Source organism: Pseudophryne corroboree, chromosome 5 (assembly GCF_028390025.1).
Source record: "Pseudophryne corroboree isolate aPseCor3 chromosome 5, aPseCor3.hap2, whole genome shotgun sequence".
In the NCBI taxonomy this organism is placed as follows: domain Eukaryota; kingdom Metazoa; phylum Chordata; class Amphibia; order Anura; family Myobatrachidae; genus Pseudophryne; species Pseudophryne corroboree.
In genome coordinates this window covers 568452511-568473269 of record NC_086448.1, presented here as the reverse complement: position 1 = coordinate 568473269, position 20759 = coordinate 568452511, and the positions used below count along the sequence as shown (strand labels likewise).

The following is a 20759-nucleotide window of genomic DNA, read 5'->3' as shown; positions in this document are numbered from 1 at the left end:
GGCTTCTTAGCCAGTTCTGTATAAGTGTAGTATAAAATGTCGACGATCAGAATGTCAACATGGACGGAAGTTTGAAAATTGATATAATGTTAATGTCAACTATTTGTGTTAGCGAGATAAGTATGGCGAATCCTGACCCTAATTGCAGCCTAACCCAAAAATTATAAGAAAACCATCTGCCGGCATTCTGTTGTCGACACTCACAATGCCAGTATTGTGAATGTCCACATTATGTATGTATACTTTCTGTAGCTAATCTTGGAGCACAAAACAGAAACCCAGGCACTGAACTACTGCAATTGACTGATAATCTGACGCTGTATTGCTTAAGCGGAACCAAGAATTCCATTAATAAAACCTTTGCGAAGTACTGTTTATCTCCCATATGTGTATGTTCAGTTATTTGTTTGTATACAAATGGTTTAGGGGTTAGTCAGATTCCTGCCCCATTCAGTAGAAAGTAATGCTTTGAAGTATTACTATATGACTATAGAATGAACCGCAAAATATTCTAATAATAATGATTTTTGTGTCCGTCTGCTCTGTTAGCGCCTTCCAGTATTATGATTCATAGAGAAGTGCGGGGTAGTAGTTATGCATATTGCAGACTGTAATTCTTTATTTTGATGCAAAAAAAAAGACCAACTCGAGAAAAGCCAGATTAAATGATTCCTTTCACTTTTTAATGGGATTTGGATGAATAGAGTAAAATATGCACTTTGCATTCATTGATAGCATCTTTAGGTTGAGGTAATTGAGTCTTTTTTTCCCCTGACTGAATGAATAATGACTTCATCTGATCCTCAGCGAGGCCTGAAACTTAGACCGCCTTTGTCAACGCAAAAAGATCTGGGCTTTGAAACATGCTCTACTTCCCTGCCTTAATTTTTCTTCATTTTAATCCAAAAACCTATTTTTCTCAATAATTCAAGCATAAACTATGTAGTAGTTGAAGCAGCGGAAATTGCCAGATATTTGTCCTCGTTGTGCTGCGTTTTAAATGCTGCTGATAAATCAGCCACTGTGGTCCTCTACTGCTACGTTCTCAAGGGAAGGGACGGCCTGTACACAAGCAAGTGTGTTGGAATCTGTCTAAGCTATTTCAGTGTAGTCCTTTGAGAATGAGAGCATCCCTTTATATACTGAAATGCTGCGTTTTGGTACGCTCGCAGTGAAAGCATAGAGATAAATGGTTTTCAATAACCATGAAACTTTAGCATATATACTTTTGCCACACGTTGCATGCAATGTTGTTTAGAATTCTACAGCACATAGTGCACATATTATAGTATATATTGCACCTCCAAACCAGTAGCATGTTTATTTTATGTCCACAGATTTTCTTAAGACTATTATATCAATATAGATACATAGTTGGTGATGCAGAAATGTGCACTTCAATATAGGTACATAGTTGGTGATGCAGAAATGTGCACTAATGTTCTGTAATGTACAGCATCCAATCAGATTGTCTCTCAGTTTTCTAGCACTGTTTAGAAAATTATGTGCAACTATAATCTGCTTTATGGTTGGGGATTGCATAATTTTTGTGCCCAAATTAGTAGATAAGACCATACTGTATGTGTGGATTCAATGTACATGAAGTGTATGCTCTGAAAACATTTTTCAGAAGCATTTAACCATGCCTATACCTTTAATGCATTTAGATTAAAAGTAGCATTAACATTTTTCATGAAGCTACCTGAATGATCTTTGCTTCTTGTCTTTATACAGGTGGGCATGTTGGACCTTGAGCTGAACCAGTTGACAAAAGCACTATTTTTGGCTTTGGTGGCTCTCTCTGTGGTAATGGTTACCTTGCAAGGGTTTGTTGGCCCATGGTATCGTTACCTGTTCCGGTTCTTCCTGCTATTTTCCTACATCATTCCGATAAGGTATGTGTGTACCAAAAGGAAACAGAGATGTCTAATTTCACTGAATGTTGCATTTTTTGAAATATATACTTGGCTCACATTGTGAAGGAAATTGATCTTATCAGGAAGCTCAGTGAGAAAGTGCCAGCAAATCTGCTGATTCCTGAAGGATCACTCTGCAGAAAGCAATACTGTTGTATTTTTGTGCAATGTTCATTTTACTAGACTAATCAGGATATCTAATCCGTTGTATAGCATGAATGTATTTATAAGGTCATGTTACCATATAATTGTATAATAGGGTTAAAATAAAACACATTGAGATATATTATGTGACAACTACATCCATGCATAAATTATCACAAAGTTTTGTATCTGGGATAATTCTATGATTGAATTTAATGCACTTGATTTATGTCAGTTAATGCTGAAAACAACAAACAACTTTTACATTGCAAGAAACTGTTCCTAGGAATGCTGTTAGCGTAGGCACAAGTTACAATTTTGTCACCTGTAAATTGTGGGTGTAGTATGCTATGCCAGCTGTCGGGATCCTGGCGGCGGGATCCCGACCACAGCGCAAAAGTGCCCCTTGCAGGCTCGCTGCGGGCGCGGTGGCGTGCTACGCTATTTATTCTCCCTCCATGGGGGTTGTCGAGCCCCCAAGAGGGAGAATAGTTGTCGGTACGTCGGCTGTCGAGACTCTGGCGCCGGTATACTGAGCGCCGTGATCCCGACAGCCGGCATATCAAATGCCTCCTGTAAATTGTGCCCTGGAAGTCTAAAACAGTTACTTTTGATTTAATACTTATAGACATGTGATCATGAAGGCAATTTTTAGTATCCCTTGTATTTGTATTATATTTATATATAAACTATACTTTCTAACAACACCATTACGAGCGCAGTAAGCATTAATGTCAATATTCTCTGCTAACATACAGTATCTAAAACCATGTTTTACTCCGTATAATATATACTTTGTCACTTGTTTTAGTCACTTCTTGTTTATCAACAGCGAAGGTTAACCCTTAGCCGTTTCTCAGGAGTGGGATTATATTATGTTACTCGTAACTGTGAATTTTACACTTCTGTACAGAATGAAAAAATGTATAACCATATTGCAATATTAATTTTACAAGATGTACTGACACAAACTGTAAAGTGATCATTGTTATTATCATCAGACACACCGACACATAATTGTGATGAAAGATTTTTTTGTGAACTTATAAATATTGTGTATTATTTGTTGTTCACATATGGTTTGATTCTGAAATGGGAATAAATAAATAAATAAATAATAATAATTTAAAAAAAAAAAGCAAGTAACTTTGCACCTGGACAAACTATGTTGCAATGCAAGCGGTGCAAATACATTATTTTTGCATGCAGGGTACTGTAAGTACTGGCTGTTTCCGCTTGTAGCCCACCAATGCTGGGCAGCGTTATGTTTACACTGCAGTTTAGATTTGAGTGGACACACTCCTGCTGTATCTAAGTCTATCTGCCAGTATTAAATCTGCCCCACCTGCAGTGCAACATGGTTTTGCCAAGGTGCACAGTTATTGTACTTGCGCTATTTGTTGGCTTTACTCCCAATTCAGAATCAGGCCCTTAATCTATAGAACATTCTATCAGGGTAATGCACCAACATGCAGATTTTCCTGCTCACCAATGAGGTGCAACCAAAAAGCTGCAATGTCGGTGGCCGTTAAGTGCTAAGTAATCAGTTGCAATGCTGGCACCCCCGGCCATCATTGCTTTTTATTTGCCCCTCATTTCCTTTGCTACAAGCAGGTCTTTAAATCTGCTCAACAGGTATTTCGCAGTCTTCTGGCATACAGTAAGTGTGTATAGGAGTCTAACGTGCTAATTGACCCAGCCAGCATACTAATTGCAGCCACTACTGCCCCTTGCTTAATGTCACCGGTCTCCACCAGTAAGAAGCACTGAAATGGAATAGGATCTAGTGGGGCACAGTGCTGATTGTCCCTCTCACGGGTGAACTGCATGGGAGGAAAAATATTTTGGTCTGTAGCAAGCTTTGCATATCCGGATCATAACAAAAGTGCACTTGTCTGAGGTGACAGCTATTTGTGATAGAATGGTGAGGATATATTCACTGCACAATGCATATTAACAAAGCAGCAAAGGAAATTTAGACTCTGTCTGAGCAATGCGTTTTGTTGTCATTCTTCATGCTTGAAAACTTGATCTTTTTCATCTAGTTTTTCTGGACATACTACTATATGTGTGGGCAACCATTACAAAGTAAGGATTTTTTTATCCATTTTTGATTGGCTATCACTGTTCCAAGATCAGTTGGCAAAACACAACCCTTGGTTTTATTCATTAACTTGCATTTATTCTGTTCAGAAAGAACAAGGTGACCACATCCCTGTATTTGCGCACTTTTGAACAATTTGTTCAGTATGCCCACAAAGTGACTGGATCTATCCAATTTGGCCTTCTATACTGTATGTGTCGCCAAATTGCCGGCAGATTCCGTCTGTTGGTGGTCAGGTCAAAGTGCTGAATTGAAACGTTTTTCATCCTTCATGACTGGCGTTGATCTGTTCAGTCCAAGTAAAACTGTCTGACACATGATATATAGACAAAGATTTACCAGCCTATTGAGAAAAATTCAGCACAAGAAGCAAATATGTTGGCTGTATGTTAGCTATATGAATTCTATACACAGTTCTAATACATTTGTCATTTTCACATACTGCCGTGTTCAGAATATAAATAATTTGATCCTTTTTGTTGTCAGTTTGCGAGTGAACCTGGACATGGGAAAAGCTGCTTACGGCTGGATGATCATGAGAGACGAGAACATACCTGGCACAGTGGTGAGAACCAGCACCATTCCGGAAGAGTTGGGACGTTTGGTGTATTTGCTTACTGATAAAACAGGTAATTTGCATCTGCTGCAAAAATACATGTTCTTATTCTGGGACATATTGGTCCCTTTCGTGTAGTTAATTTATCTTGATATTCTTTTTTAAATAATAAATCTTGTAAATCATAAGTTGCTCCTTGGATTGGGAAAATTGTTGAACACTCTCGTGTTTTGCTACAAAGCTTTCCCGTGATGTAGATGAAAATATTTCATGTCTTATGCCGTTAAAACCTGTAAAGAAAAATGAGCAAACTGCTTACTGACTAATATTTGATAACAAAGCTGAACGTAATTGCTTCAGGGAACATGCTGTATCACGGTTACAACATTATTGGTGTACATCCAAATTCATGTACATCAGTGTTACATAGCTGAGGCATTTATGCACTTCAGCTGTGTAAGCATAAGGATACATTATTCATCCATTATTCAGTAACCATTTAGCGAGTTTGGATTTCCCTTAAATTTGTCTCAAACTTGCAATTTAATTCTGCTACTGAACTTTAATTATTTGATAAGCTTACATTACATTTTTCTAAAAAAAAAATAGTGTATAAAGTAAAACTATAAAATATAGTGAAATGATAAAAGTATAGATCAAGAAGTCTGGAGAAAACTCTATGGGGTATATTCAATTAAAGTCGGATCCATTCCGACACTCATTTGTTGGAATGGATCTGACCTGGGCTATTCAATGCATTCTCAATTCGACTTTAAAATAAAGTCGAATTGAGATGCAGGAGCTTATACAGGGGAGTGCCACCCCCTAACCCCCCCCCCCCCCCCCGTCTCTGCCTTCCCCCATCCCCGCATCACAGCTGCCGCTCACGGCAGCGTCCACCCGACTCCAGCAAGCAAGACCTCGCTTGCTGAAGCCGGGTGGACGCTGCTGTGAGCGGCGCCTGTGATACATCCTCCGGCGCTGCTCTCCCCGTCTGGCCACGGCTCTCCCCGTCTCTGCTCCCGCATCTCACTTCAACTTTTTTTAAAGTCGAATTGAGATGATCGAAATGGGGCACGCGGATCGGCAGCTATTCCGCTGATCCACGTGCTTTTCGACAAGTCGAATTCCTCGACTTGTCACATAATTTGGGGTTAGATTGAATAGGTCGGAACCCATTCCGATCCTAAAAAAGTCGAAAACTGACGTGAAAATTTTTATAACTAGAACCTTATACAGACATAGATCAATAAAGTACAGAGGGGTATATTCAATTGAAGTCGAAAACTGCCTTCTTTTCGACAGACAGCAGCTTTCGACTTCAATTGAATATACCCCTGTGTACTTTATTGATCTATGTCTGTATAAGGTTTTTTTTTATAACCAATTTCACGATTTAAAAGGAATACTGCTGTTATTTTTCTCATACCAGAAATATATAAAAGATATTTGGGTACAAGCAATTTGCTAATTTACCTGATGCCCCATATATAAGGCTGGGTACAGCTAATGGTACGCTATATCACGCCGCCGTGACATATTGTTACCCACCACATGTAGCTGCATGGCGTCATTCCCAGGGTTGTCCCTTTGAGCATGCAGCACATCCGATAGGACGACCTAGAGAACAACCTGTGGAAGCACGTGATCCGTACACACTATATGATGTGTTTGATTTATCTTTCCAATCCACGCCAGAGCGATCTATCGTATGATATATCACCTAAATATATTGCGTCATGTGTAGTCAGGGTAACACTTATTTTGCAGTATAATTATTTGAAACTTTTAATTGAAGATCAAAGAACTGCCTTTTATGAATTGAAGGTCCATAACTACAGATGGGTCCTCAGACACCTTTGCTGCAGTCATGCTAAACAGTCCTTGGCACTAGGTCCCTTAAAACTCTGCCAGCACTGAGCGTTTTTTTTTTTTTTTTGCCGAAATTGTGTCTTAGACAATGCAATGCAGATAGGACATACCAGGAGACTGTGCTGATTAATTTGATTTGCAGCATTTGTACATCTGTGTGCGACTGAGTTTCTGAATCTGCATAAGCAGTGCTACTATGAAGCAGCTGTGGCTTTTTCCATACCAAGTTCTGTTGTGCTTCATATACAGACTCGGGGGTAATTCAGATGTGATCGCAGCAGCAAATTTGTTAGTCAGTGGGAAAAACTGTGTGCACGTTAGGGGGGGGGGGGGCAGAAGATATACAATGTGCAGGGAGAGTTAGATTTGGGTGGGTTATATTGTTTCTGTGCAGGGTAAATACTGGCTGCTTTATTTTTACAGTGCAATTTAGATTTCAGTTTGTACACACCTCAACCAAATCTAACTTTCTCTGCACATGTTATATCTGCCCCCCCTGCAGTGCACATGGTTTTGCCCATTAGAGAACAAATTTGCTGCTGCGATCAGATCTGAATTAGGCCCTCAGTCGCACACAGTATACAAGTGTTGCATAACAAATGAATCAGCACAGTCTCCTTGTGCATACTAGTCACATCACATTGCATTTTTCAGCAAAAAAAAATGCCCGATGCTTGTGGAGTTGCATGGGTTCTGTCAGCTCACTCGCAGAAGGCTTCTCCCGCTGCATGGCGAATTGAGACTAGTTGTATGAGGACACATCGGTTTACTATATCTCACAGTGAAAAGACCACTTGGAGTTGATTACCTAATCAAACAGTACTATCAAATATAACTTTCTAGAGACGTTTACATCACACCATATCAATAGCCTAAATTCATGGGGGTATATGCAATTGCGGTCGAATTCCCGAAATTGTCGAATTTCGGGTCATTTTCGACCAAAAAAAAAAATCGCCTATGCAATTCAGTGCTTTCCGACCAAAAAACGGACTTTCAAAATTCGACTTTTTGAAATTCGACTTTTTGCAAATTCGACTTTTCTGCAATGATACAAGTGCTGCAATTCGACCAAAGCATATTCAATTCAAGTTTGGAAATTCGACAGCAGTGCTTTTAGACAGCAAATTCGTCATTTTCAATCCGCCACACTTTGGAGGGTGAAAACAAATAAAAAAAATTTAAACATGTTTTTTTTTGTGTTTTTTTTGGGGGGAATAGCAGATCTATTTATATTAGAAGGGATTAGGTACTTTTTTTTTTTTTTTTTTGGAGGCACAAATATTATTTATATATTTTTTAAAATATTATTATTATTTTTTTTTATGCTGGAACGGTGAAATCATAAAAAAAAATGGCGTGGGGTCCCCCCTCCAAAGCATAACCAGCCTCGGGCTCTTCGAGCTGGTCCTGGTTCTAAAAATGCGGGGGAAAAATTGACAGGGGATCCCCCGTATTTTTAAAACCAGCACCGGGCTCTGCGCCTGGTGCTGGTGCCAAAAATACGGGGGACAAAAAGAGTAGGGGTCCCCCGTATTTTTAACACCAGCATCGGGCTCCACTAGCTGGACAGATAATGCCACAGCCGGGGGTCACTTTTATGCCGTGCCCTGCGGCCGTGGCATTAAATATCCAACTAGTCACCCCTGGCCGGGGTACCCTGGGGGAGTGGGGACCCCTTCAATCAAGGGGTCCCCCCCCCCAGCCACCCAAGGGCCAGGGGTGAAGCCCGAGGCTGTCCCCCCCATCCAATGGGCTGCGGATGGGGGGGCTGATAGCCTTTTGTGATAATAAAAAGATATTGTTTTTTCCAGTAGTACTACAAGTCCCAGCAAGCCTCCCCCGCAAGCTGGTACTTGGAGAACCACAAGTACCAGCATGCGGGAGAAAAACGGGCCCGCTGGTACCTGTAGTACTACTGGGGAAAAAATACCCAAATAAAAACAGGACACACACACCGTCGACAGTAAAACTTTATTTCATACGTCGACACACACATACTTACCTATGTTCACACGCCGACATCGGTCCTCTTCTCCATGTAGAATCCACGGATACCTGAAAAGAAAAGATCAATATACTCACCTCAGCCATGGTCCAGAGATAAATCCACGTACTTGGCAAAAAAACAAACCGAACACCCGCTCCATGCCGGACTGAAAGGGGTCCCATGCTGACACATGGGACACCTTTCCACGAATGAGACCTGTCAGTGACAGCTGTCACAGAAAGGTCTCTAAGCCAATCAGGAAGCGCAACTTCGTTGCGCTCACCTGATTGGCTGTTCGCTGTCTGTACTGTGACAGCACATCGCAAAGCCGCTCCATTACTTTCAATGGTGGGAACTTAGCGGCTAGCGGTAAGGTCACCCGCCGGTCAGCGGCTGACCGGCGGGTGACCCCACCGCTACCCGCAAAGTTCCCACCATTGAAAGTAATGGAGCGGCTTTGCGATGTGCTGTCACAGTACAGACAGCGCACAGCCAATCAGGTGAGCGCCACGGAAGTAGCGCTTCCTGATTGGCTGAAGGGACGTCAGTGACAGGAGTCACGTGATGTCCCGGCATTCGGGAGAAAGGGGTCTGATGTGAAAACATTGGACCCCTTTCTAGTCCGGTATGGAGCGGGTTTTTGCGTGTTTTTTTTTTTAAACAAGTACGTGGATTTTACTCTCTGGACGTGGATTTATCTCTGGACGCTGGAAGGTGAGTATAATTTTTTCACAGGTACCCTCGGATCGTCGGAGACCGTGGCAGTCGGCGTGTCAACATAGGTAAGTATGTGTGTGTCGGTAGTGTGTAATAAAGTTTTACTATCAAGGTGTGTGTGTCCTGTTTTTATTTGGGTATTTTTTTCCCAGTAGTACTACAGGTACCAGCGGACCCGTTTTTCTCCCGCATGCTGGTACTTGTGGTTCTCCAAGTACCAGCTTGCGGGGGAGGCTTGCTGGGACTTGTAGTACTACTGGAAAAAACAATATCTTTTTATTATCACAAAAGGCTATCAGCCCCCCCATCCGCAGCCCATTGGATGGGGGGGGACAGCCTCGGGCTTCACCCCTGGCCCTTGGGTGGCTGGGGGGGGGACCCCTTGATTGAAGGGGTCCCCACTCCCCCAGGGTACCCCGGCCAGGGGTGACTAGTTGGATATTTAATGCCACGGCCGCAGGGCACGGCATAAAAGTGACCCCCGGCTGTGGCATTATCTGTCCAGATAGTGGAGCCCGATGCTGGTGTTAAAAATACGGGGGACCCCTACTCTTTTTGTCCCCCGTATTTTTGGCACCAGGCGCAGAGCCCGGTGCTGGTTTTAAAAATACGGGGGATCCCTGGCCAATTTTTCCCCTGCATTTTTAGAACCAGGACCAGCTCGATGAGCCCGAGGCTGGTTATGCTTTGGAGGGGGGACCCCACGCCATTTTTTTTTTCGGGTTTTTCACGTTTTTTTACCGTTTTTTTAAAATCGCGGCAAAATCCGCCAAATCGGCCGATTTTCGCCCGCGACTCTGGCGAATCCGTTTTTCATTGAATATGGTGAATTCCGGAAGCCACCATCCGGGATTCACCTGTCGAATTGAGTCGAATTAAAAAACGGCGAAAATTGCCGCGAATTCGACCGCAATTGCATATACCCCATAATCCTTAACAAAATGATGTATGCTGAAAGTATATAAAGATCATCACGCCTCCCAAAAAAGGTGCCTAATTCAGATGTGGTTGGAGGGTGCATCGCTGCTGCTTACTTGGAAGCAGCAGTGATGCTCAGATATGGTAATAGAGCAGGAGGTGTCTGGTATAAGTAGAAGCCCCCTTCATGCGTCTGTGATCCAGCGTTTCATCCTAAGATGCAGCATTGGATCACCTGCGACACCATTGGGCAGCGGCCTGACCTGTTTGGTTACGCAAGCCGGCAGCAACAGCTCTGACCAATAGGCCATGAAATTTATGACATCCGACGCAGTTCCTTGACTCCGCTTCTTCCCCGCCCCCAATTGGCTGCAGTCTGTCAGTCTACGGATGTCTGCAGCTGCAGTGCATCCAACATCCCAGGACCCATACTGCATATGCGCAGTATGGGTTTGGCAAGTGTGCAAAGTACCGAACATTGGTTCTTTGCGTCATGTGCCTCAGATCCTTTGGCATCTGAATCAGACCCTATATACATACTAGCAAAAAATTTAATAATGGTTTAGACTCTTTGATAGTTCATTACAATGATGTGCTCAGTTGCACCCCTAGCTGAATCCAGAAATGAAGATGCAACATACAGTAACATTGCCACAAGTGGAAGGATTACAAGTTCACAACAGACGGGTGCTGGATGAGAAGTATGCCTATAGATCAAGTGATATTTCAGTTATGTAGAACAGGTACACTACACTCCGCTACACTAGAAATGTATTTCAATCATAAACCATGTATCCACAGTATCTACTAGTTTGATATATTTAGCTATAGAGACAATCTTTAATTTTTGTTACAGTTAAAACTAAAAAAAGAAAAGTTTTGCCAGCCAGCTAGCTAGTAGAGTTAAAATGCGATTTTAGTGTAGCATAAAAGATAAAATGAGAAAATGTCCTAGATGAGAACTCTTGCCTTTAGAAAAATGATTACGAATTCATTGTTGAGTCTAGAGAGCATTACATTGCTAATATAATTGCAAGGTAGCCCTTTGTATGATTGCAAATTGGGATTGTGCTTCATCAATAAGCTTTTTGACATGGAGCGTCCATCACAGTGGTTCTCTCATTTACCACCACAGAATGGAGAACGAAGTATCTCAATAATTGCATTATAGTTTCCTTATTGTACTACAAGAAAGCAACGTGGTATAATTAGGTTTGATTGGAGTGCATGTTTCCGGTAAGATCTGAAATTAATGATGTTGCTATAGTGACACATCTGTGACCAACAGTGCGTGAGACTTAAAGTAATTCATTGGACAAGAGAAGACATTTGTTAACTACAAAGATGCAGAACATATTGACACTGACCAGAAATACTAGATGTTATGTGATAAATGAACAAATGATTCTGAAACAGGAGGACAGATCATTTGTATTTAATCTGCGGGGAGAACTTTAATCTTCTCACTGGTTGCATTTGATAATGCTATTGTTAAAGCACAATGCAGTTAGGAACTCATAAATATTAAAATCTAGCTCAGTATTCCTCAGGAACAAACATGGCTGCCTTTGGTAATGAATCATGATCAAACAATTTCACAACATTTGTTTTGGAATGTGTTTTAGAGCAGATATCTTTCTAGTGACAGTAACGAGTTACCAACCATCCCTAATTAACAGGCATAGTACCAAGATTTTAAGATGAATTTCTGCATGTTTTTGTACCTGACAGTACACATCTCTGTAAGCACTGATGCACTGCAGAGTGCCACTGCTCTTAGCGTTCTGGATGGAGTTTCTTATGATCTGCACTTATATTAGAAACGCTTCAAATTTTGTTTTTATGTGACAAGAAGTGAATCCTGTTTCCACCACAACTCAGTGTATGAAGCTTTCCTTAGAATCTAGAAAAAAGAAAATCTGTTATGTATTGCTACTTCTGAAGTCATGAGAAAACAAAAACAACACGGGGAATTTCCTGCTCTTAAAAAGGCTAAAGGATATGTCAACCTTTGTAGATTGGAAGTGTATATTGCAAATGTAACCCATATCCTATGTTTACCCATTGGTTAGCTAAAAGCTGAACAATTCTTTTCTGATAGGAGGTTACCAGGGCTGAAAGCTAGATTCCAACAGTTTTGTAACACTAACTGTGCATAGCACACGTCACACGAGAGATTGTTGGTACTATGCAACAGGGTTGGCTGGTTTAAAGCAAAAAATTATTATTATTATTTTATTATGCTGTGACTACAGGCAGGGTGCTCTGATTTCTTAAACACAGACTGTTATACTAAAAAAAAATTGTGTTTTTTATTCAAAATGTTTAATGCCACTGGCATGCCCAGTGCTAATACTTAACTCCTACTTTGTGTGTGTTTCTCTGAAAAGTGCTTTTGCATTTTCCATCTTTTGTATTACCAATCTAATATATTTAATTATAATAAGTAATAAGTAGGACTATTGCTTAACATTAACTTGTTCTTATTTTCAATGTCACCTATTTCTGAGTGTATTTCTTAATGTTTAGTTTATCTACATATATTCAGATATAATAGGAATAATAAGCTGTATAAAATTGATTTTATTGAAAAATGTAAACTAAATCAAATCAAAAGCCTATTAACAGTATTAATGTTAGAAAGCGTTAAAACATAGTTGGACAAGGTTTCTAATACATGATTCAGGTTTTTTTTTCCATTAAAAAACATTAACTAAAAAAAACTGGTTTAAAATGAAAAAAGCTTTCTTATTTTTTTAAAAAAATTATTATTATTTTTTTTTTAAACCCTGCTATGCAAACTTTGTAGCCGTAATGACAGTGTCTTTGGGGGCTATTCAGAGATCGATGCAGATCTTGCTTCCGCAGCAAAATCTGCATCCACCTACTGACATACTGGGGACCACGAATGCATTGATTAGAGGATGACCCCCGGCTGTGCTGGCAGGTTGCCAGCACCATCTTTTGTCTTGCAGTGGCTGCATGTGACGTCACGCAGCCGCCTTCGTTGTCTGGACCACACCCACCAAATGCCACGCAAATGGGCACATGATCAAGCTACAGATATGCTCTTGTACATGTTTGCTACATTTGTGCCAAACATCCCCTCTTGGCATGCCAGGTCTCGTGAGAGGACTCTGCTAGCATCAGGAGTCTATTGTTTACATCTTTTTTTGCAAAAGATGTATCTTAGATGCAACGTGATGCGACTAGGACGTATCAGGAGACTGCACTGATTGATTTGATATGGCACTTATATCTGTGTGCAACTGAGTCTCTTGAATCTGCATACTAAGTGCTACAATGCAGTGGCAGTGGCTTTTTTTCATGCCAAGTTCTGTTGTGCTTAATATACAGACTCAGTCGCACACATATATACAAGTGTCGCATGTCAAATAAATCAGCACAGTCACAGATGCATTTTTCTCAGAAAAAGCCGCCCGATCCTAGCGGAGTTGCTTGGGACTCGTGCCATGCTTCTCCCACTGTGTGGCATGTTGAGACTAAATAAAGGGATCTATAAGGCCAAACTTTTGTTAATATTAGCTGATTTTTAGTATCTGTATCTTTCAGGAACACTTACTCAGAATGAAATGGTCTTTAAGCGCCTTCACCTGGGTACTGTGTCTTATGGTACTGATACAATGGATGAAATACAGAATCACGTAGCAAGCTCATACTCACTGGTAAGTCTTATTTGATGGCTATAGCATTGTGGTAATGTTAAAGTTGTAAGTGTTACATCTTTCGAACACCATTACTAAAAGGCAGATAAAACTAAACTTTAAGTTGATCCAATATTAAAATAATATATATGTTTGTGTGTGTGTATACACACACATATATATATATATATATATATATATATATATAAAAATAATATATATGTTTGTGTGTGTGTGCATATATATATATATATATATATGCACACAGATATTCCTAAGCGCCACGGATATATATTTTAGTTATCACACTATATATAGTTGACACTCCCACTTAAAGTAAACTGTGGTGTTTGCTCCGACCCCAAATAAAAGCAAGTGGTGGTAGGTCACTTGGATAGGGTGATGGATAGACAGTAAGGATGGGCAAGTTAGGGCGACTACTAGTGTCAGTAATTATATATACACACAATCTAAACCAGTATGTGTAGTAAAAAGGTAAAAAAAAATTATTTATAACAATGAGACAGCAAGGTTTAAAATATGTCACACAGGATCATATAAAACAGACTCAAAAAATTTAAAAAATTGAAATAGTTGGAAAAAAACCCACCTAAATTTAAAAAGTCAAACTACCGTATTTAAAACATTATTTAAAAAGTATTTTGGAGAGTAACCATAGAAAATGCTTATCTTTTTGAGGTAAGGTGCATTCAGGATCTCCAACGCGTTTCGTCCGCTGGACTTTGACAAAGGAAATGTTAAACATCCCACCAATGATATACATACCTTTTTTTAAGACGCCTGTCTCTTTTTGTTAGCAGCTAACTAGTCTGGTACACTGACTGAGCACATAGATCCACACAGCAGATGGGTAGAAGCTACTGCCGCTGTGCATGCACAGGAGCTCCAATTCTGTCCCTTATGTCACCGCAGCTCTAGTAAATTTGTATCAAATGCTACTGCTGTAGTGCTCATGATTCGAAGCTAGCAAAGTGAGGGAGTGGGGGAACCCAGGCACCTGGAACCCAACCCTGTAGTTACATGTTCACCTATATCTTCAGTAATAGGAGATCAGTTATGATTACTACAAATCTCTACTAGCACTAGGAACTGCTTGGGCCCAGGTGTTATGTGTAGATACTGCAACACCTCTTTGTTGCTTGCTGTGGCTGGATCCTCCTGACTGCTTACTTTGGATCTGGACTTCTGGGTAGCAGGCAGAGGCATTGACACAGGATTCTTGGTTCAACACATAATAGCCGGGATATGGATTAGAGTGCTAATTTACAGGAATTTAGCAGCTATAGCAACTTTCGGGAATATAGTTTGTGTTGTTATGATAGAAGTGTTTATTAGAACTATTGAACGGTTTGGACTATATACAGCCCACAAAGTAGATAAGCGACAGGGCCACTTTAAGTGTATGATACCTTTGTGTGTCAGTGTGAGATCTTATAATTGCAAAAGTAATCTAGCTAGGATTGTAAAACAGAAAATGCTAATTTGTGTTTTGGTTTGACTAGTATTGTTGTTGTTTTAAATTTCCTGATTAAGCACTCCGAGAAGCAGGTGCGTTTGGAAATTTACCCCTTAGACATGAGGATTATGTCATACAAATTTATCTTTATGCCCCTATTTGCAAATTCTCAATATGAATATTTCCATTGTTATACTTTGAAACACTCACAGATACTGTAGTTACGTAACTATAAATTAATTAGATTATCCAGCCTACATACATACACACACACGCATGCAAACACTGATTTCGTATTTCAGTAGTCTGAAAATGGAACACACAGTATGTTTTACCCCACCTGTCCTAAACTGTTGGCACTCCACGGAAAGCAGATTGTGTTTACCTAGCTACTAATTAAACTGACATGAAGCTGCTCCAGAAGCATGCAGAGCATTTCCAGTCTGCCATAATAAATGTCTCCAGTCACCTAGCCAGTTAGTCGGTGGTAGTTTAGTGACAATGATTTTTTTACCCTAGTTTTGTGTCTTGTTTTATTAATAAGCACTCCTGTATATCTACAATAATCCAACAGAGAAATCTATTATAACGTGATTATATTTTCCCACTGGAAGCATTCCGTGACAGAGAGCATAATCTTTAATGGAATCTGTTTGAAATGAAATTATACAGGCATCAATAAACATAACATAATTCAGAAGGAGTAAATCAGCTTAATTTATTTGCGTTTGTAATGACATTGGCGTATGGAGAATGCAAATGTAAAGGTTTAAAGCAGGAGTTGAAAAGCAGATGAGCATAAAAGTTAAACCCATTATTATACAGCACTGTAATTTGGTGGGCAGTGTGTTCACGGATCAGTGGCTCACTGTGCTGAGCCCAAGACAGCACATGGTTCCAACTGTGGGATCTTGTTTTAACAGTAGATTGGGAGTAGGGTGGGTGTATAAGTATACAATGTTACTTAACATTTTAACCTAAACCAACCATAATAAAGTGCTAATAATAATTAAATAAGTATGTTAGGCGTTGCCTAGCATCACTCAACCTATATGTGTACTGTGCAAAAGAAAACTTTATCTCGTGTCTTCCGTTTATTGAAAGTTTCTCTTTATTAGAAAATATTTTATGTTAATGAGATACCATGAACATTAATTGGAAATAAATATTATTTACTAAATATCTATAAGGGATGTAGTTCTGTGACCAGCGGTAACATTTTAATTTAACTGCCAGCGATTATGCTGCTGGACAAATCACTTCTAGTTCCACTAATTTAAAGGAGAAGATGCAGACATATCTACATGTACTGTTCCCAGCATGCTTTTGTAACAGGTCATCAGTCTAACTGCTTATATGTGAAGCAGATAATATAGAGGCAGTGGACAAAAAATGTGAACTCCTTTGGTAAAGGGAAGACAGTAAGTTGGTGATGCAGTTACACTCGGGTGCCAACAGTCCCAATCATAACATTCTAACATGGTCCGGAACATGCATGAAAACACTGGACTGTCCCGGTTGTTTATAGTTATGGCAATTATGGTTACAAAAAGAGCATTCAGTTACTTTGAAAGAGGTTCATGGACTAAGGGCTATATAGGCACCAAGATGGCTGCCTCACCTTTTGCATGCTCCTCATCATCTCCATAAAACAGCTTAAATTCACCACAACTGACCTATGAATCATCATAAATATCCAAGGACTTGTACTACTCTACACGGACATCTCATCAAAACCAATGGATTGCATTCCTGCTCTGAGATACACACTAGATTGAAACCTCTGCATCTCTCCACTGAGAAGTCCTTCAGTTTGGAATCTACTGTACTCTGCATTCGACATCCCAGACAAGGTACTGTGGACTACAACCTATCTCTGGCTCCATCCAGCCCCTCACTTAGACATCATTCACCTCTGTTCTCTGAGCAACAAATAACTGACTTCTTGCATTAATCAACTAATATACAGCATATTCAGGCTCTGAATCACTGAAGGGTCACTGTTCAATTCAGATTGCAGGAGCCATTCCACAGGACACGTTATCACTACCCCCACAAGAAATCTACGTCAAAGGCCTCTCACACTGAGATCTTTCACACCTACACAACAGGAATTGGATTGTAACACCTTTGCACAAGCCTGCTTTTGTCCTAAAACAGCAACAGAAAAAGCAAAGTTATTTTATTTATAGTATCACTTGTTTCAAATATACCCATTGTATTAAAGAGCAGCAATAGGTTACAGCAACAACGATTATATCGATTACAATCTAAGATGGCGCCGCAGATGGCTGCCTCGGAGCTACGCAGCTCAGCCAAAATACCTGTTTCCACTTGTTTTCCCCTGCCCTTGTCTACCCCACCGGTGACCAAATACAGCAAGGAAGCCCTCCTAAGTTGGAGCGCTCCCGCAGTGCTTACCCAACTTTTGAGCCCGTCAGCGGGCAGATCAGCGGCCCTTGCAGCCCTCGCTGCTCTTGCTGCCCTGTGTGGCATGGATGCAGACGTCGTGGACGCCGAAGGAAAGACCGAGCACCAGCGCCCCCCGCAGCCCGGACGGCGACTGGCGGGTGGATCGTCGGCCCCGGAACGAGAATGACGGAGGCCCTCATGTCGGCCCTCATGTCGGCCCTAGTAGAAGGACCTAGGCTCAGAAGAGAGGCTGTCGCGCAGGCGCCCTAGTGAGGTAGCGGCGAGGGCACCGGTCTGCACTTCCCACGATCCTGCTTTCGAATGTGCGCTCACTGGCAAACAAGTTCGACAAATTATCCTTCCTTCTGGGCAGCGCAGGGTCAGGCATTACAGGGTCGTCCGTCCTCTGCTTTACGGAAACGTGGCTGAACGACCATACTGCGGACAACCCAGTGTCTCTGCTGGGCGTCAGTCTCTACAGGGCCGATCGCTCCAAGGTTCTCTCAGGAAAAACAAAGGGTGGTGGCGTCTGCTTCTACATCAACGACGGATGGTGCACCAATGTCACGATCCTAGGCAAATCATGTAGCCCTCACCTGGAGATGCTAAGTATCAACTGTAACCCATTCTATTCCCCCCGGGAATTTGCCTCATTTGTCCTTGTGGGAGTGTACATCCCCCCTCCCTTGCCTGCACGAACGAAGCCCTGCACCACCTGGCCGTATGTATATAAGACATATAACAAAAACACCCAGACTCTCCGCTTATAGTGCTAGGCGACTTCAACAGAACTAACCTGAGCAAGGAGCTACCCAAGTACAAACAAGTCACGTGTCCCACTAGGGAAGGGCTCACCTTTGATCACTGCTACACTACCCTCAAGTCTATCCCACGTGCTGCACTTGGCCTATCTGACCACTGCCTCATCCACCTACTCCCTAACTGTACACAGAAGCTGAGAGCGGTTAAGCCTGTCATCAAGACTGTTAAGAAATGGACCAACGAGGCTAAGATGAAGCTCCAGGCCTGCTTTGACTGCACGGAATGGGGGGTCTTTGAAGCCTTGGCAACTGACCTGAACGACCTGACAGACACTGTCACATCCTACATCAGCTTCTGTGAGGACATGTGTGTACCTACCAAGACTTAGCGCATTTACAACAACAACAAGCCCTGGTTCAACGCCCAGCTCAGGCAACTTCGTCGAGCCAAAGAGGAGGCCTATAGCAGCGGTGACAGAGCACTATACAACCGAACTAAGAACTCTCTGACTAAAGGAATCAGGCTAGCAAAAAAGCGGTTCTCGGACAAGCTGACAAAGATCTCTCCACCAATGACCCTGTATCTATATGGAAAGGAATGCAATCCATAACCAACTACAAGAAAACATCAAAGTCCACCACCATGCACCAAGACCTAGCAGACGAACTGAACCACTTTTATTGCAGGTTCGCAAAAGAAGTCCCCTGCAACCCAAGCAATCACCTCTACGATACCCCGAACACCGACGGCCAACTCCAGGCACTGCAAGTCGCCCAAGAAGAGGTGGAGGCATTGTTCAAAAGGGCCAATCCCAGGAAAGCTCCAGGTCCTGATGGAGTGTCACCATCTGCCGTAAGAGCATGTGCGGGTCAGCTCGCCCCCATATTCACCAAGATCTTCAACAAATCGTTGGAGCTAAAGAAAGTCCCTTCCTGCCTTAAAAGGTCTACTATCGTCCCGGTCCCCAAGAAACCCTCTATCACGAACCTGAATGACTACAGGCTGATAGCAGTGACGTCTGTGGTCATGAAAACGTTTGACGTCTGGTTTTGAATCACCTGAAAACTGTGACTGGCCCCCAACTGGTCCCCCTACAGTTTGTCTATCGACCGAATCGGTGTTTTGAAGATGCAGTCAACCTGCGCCTGCACTACATTCTGCAGTACCTAGACATTCGCGGTAGCTACGCGAGGGTCCTGTTTGTCGATTTCAGCTCGGCCTTCAATACAATAGTTCCCAGCATCCTCCACCCCAAATTACTTTGCCTAGGGGTCCCAGAAGCTACCTGTTCCTGGATAGTAGACTTCCTGACAGACAACACAGGTTGTGAAAGCGGGGGAATTCACCTCTCAAGTGCGGTCCATTAGCACAGGGGCCCCTCAGGGCTGTGTCCTCTCACCCCTGCTCTTCTCCCTGTACACAAATGACTGCACCTCAGAGGCATAATCAGTAAAGATCATCAAATTCGCCGACGACACCACTGTCATCGGCCTCATCAAGGACGGGGACGAATCGGCCTATAGATGGGAAGTAGACCAGTTGGCCCAGTGGTGCATCCACAACAACCTTGTGCTCAACCCTCTCAAAACTGTTGAGATGATAGTGGACTTCAGGAAATAGTCAGCTAGTGCACCTCCGCTAACTATTGCTGACAGTGTGGACTCCTTCAAGTTTCTAGGGACCACAATCTCCCGGGACCTTAAATGGGGGTCCAACGCTGACGCCACTGTCTGGAAAGCGCAGCAGAGGTTGGTCTTCCTCAGGCAACTAAGGAAGTTCAACACACCACAGAAGCTTCTGCTCCTCTTCTACTCCGCGATTGTGGAGTCGGTACTGTGCTCCTCGATACTGGTATGTACAGCTCTGCCAGCACGAGGGACAGATGCAGGCTCCAAAAGGTGGTCAGAACCACAGAGAAGATCATCGGGGCCGACCTTCCCTCAGTCCAGGACCTGTACCTGTCCAGAGCTAAAAAGCCGGCAACAAAGATAATAAAAGACCAGCTACATCCCGGCCACAGCATGTTTAACTTGCTTCCTTCAGGCAGGCGTTACAGGGCCGTCCCCGCCAGTTCCACCAGAAGCCTCAAAAGTTTCTTTCCCCAAGCAGTCCGCTGCTGAACTCATGAACATTGACTGACTAGACCTACATGTAACTCACTTGTGTCCCTACGGTATACCTATCTGTATGACTTTACTTGCACCCTACCTGCTTATCTGTTACCTA

The 20759-nt window shown here is 42.1% G+C and overlaps 1 protein-coding gene across 2 annotated transcripts in view; it reads left to right on the top strand.

Moving 5' to 3' along the window:
* The window catches only part of ATP9B (ATPase phospholipid transporting 9B (putative)), an 851783-nt gene that overhangs the window by 707371 nt on the left and 123653 nt on the right, over positions 1–20759 (top strand). For both annotated transcript variants that reach the window (XM_063923317.1, XM_063923316.1), the window contains exons 12-14: positions 1735–1895; positions 4651–4793; positions 13791–13903. In XM_063923317.1, coding sequence (XP_063779387.1) covers positions 1735–1895; positions 4651–4793; positions 13791–13903 — 417 coding nt within the window. The remainder of the gene's footprint in view (positions 1–1734; positions 1896–4650; positions 4794–13790; positions 13904–20759) is intronic.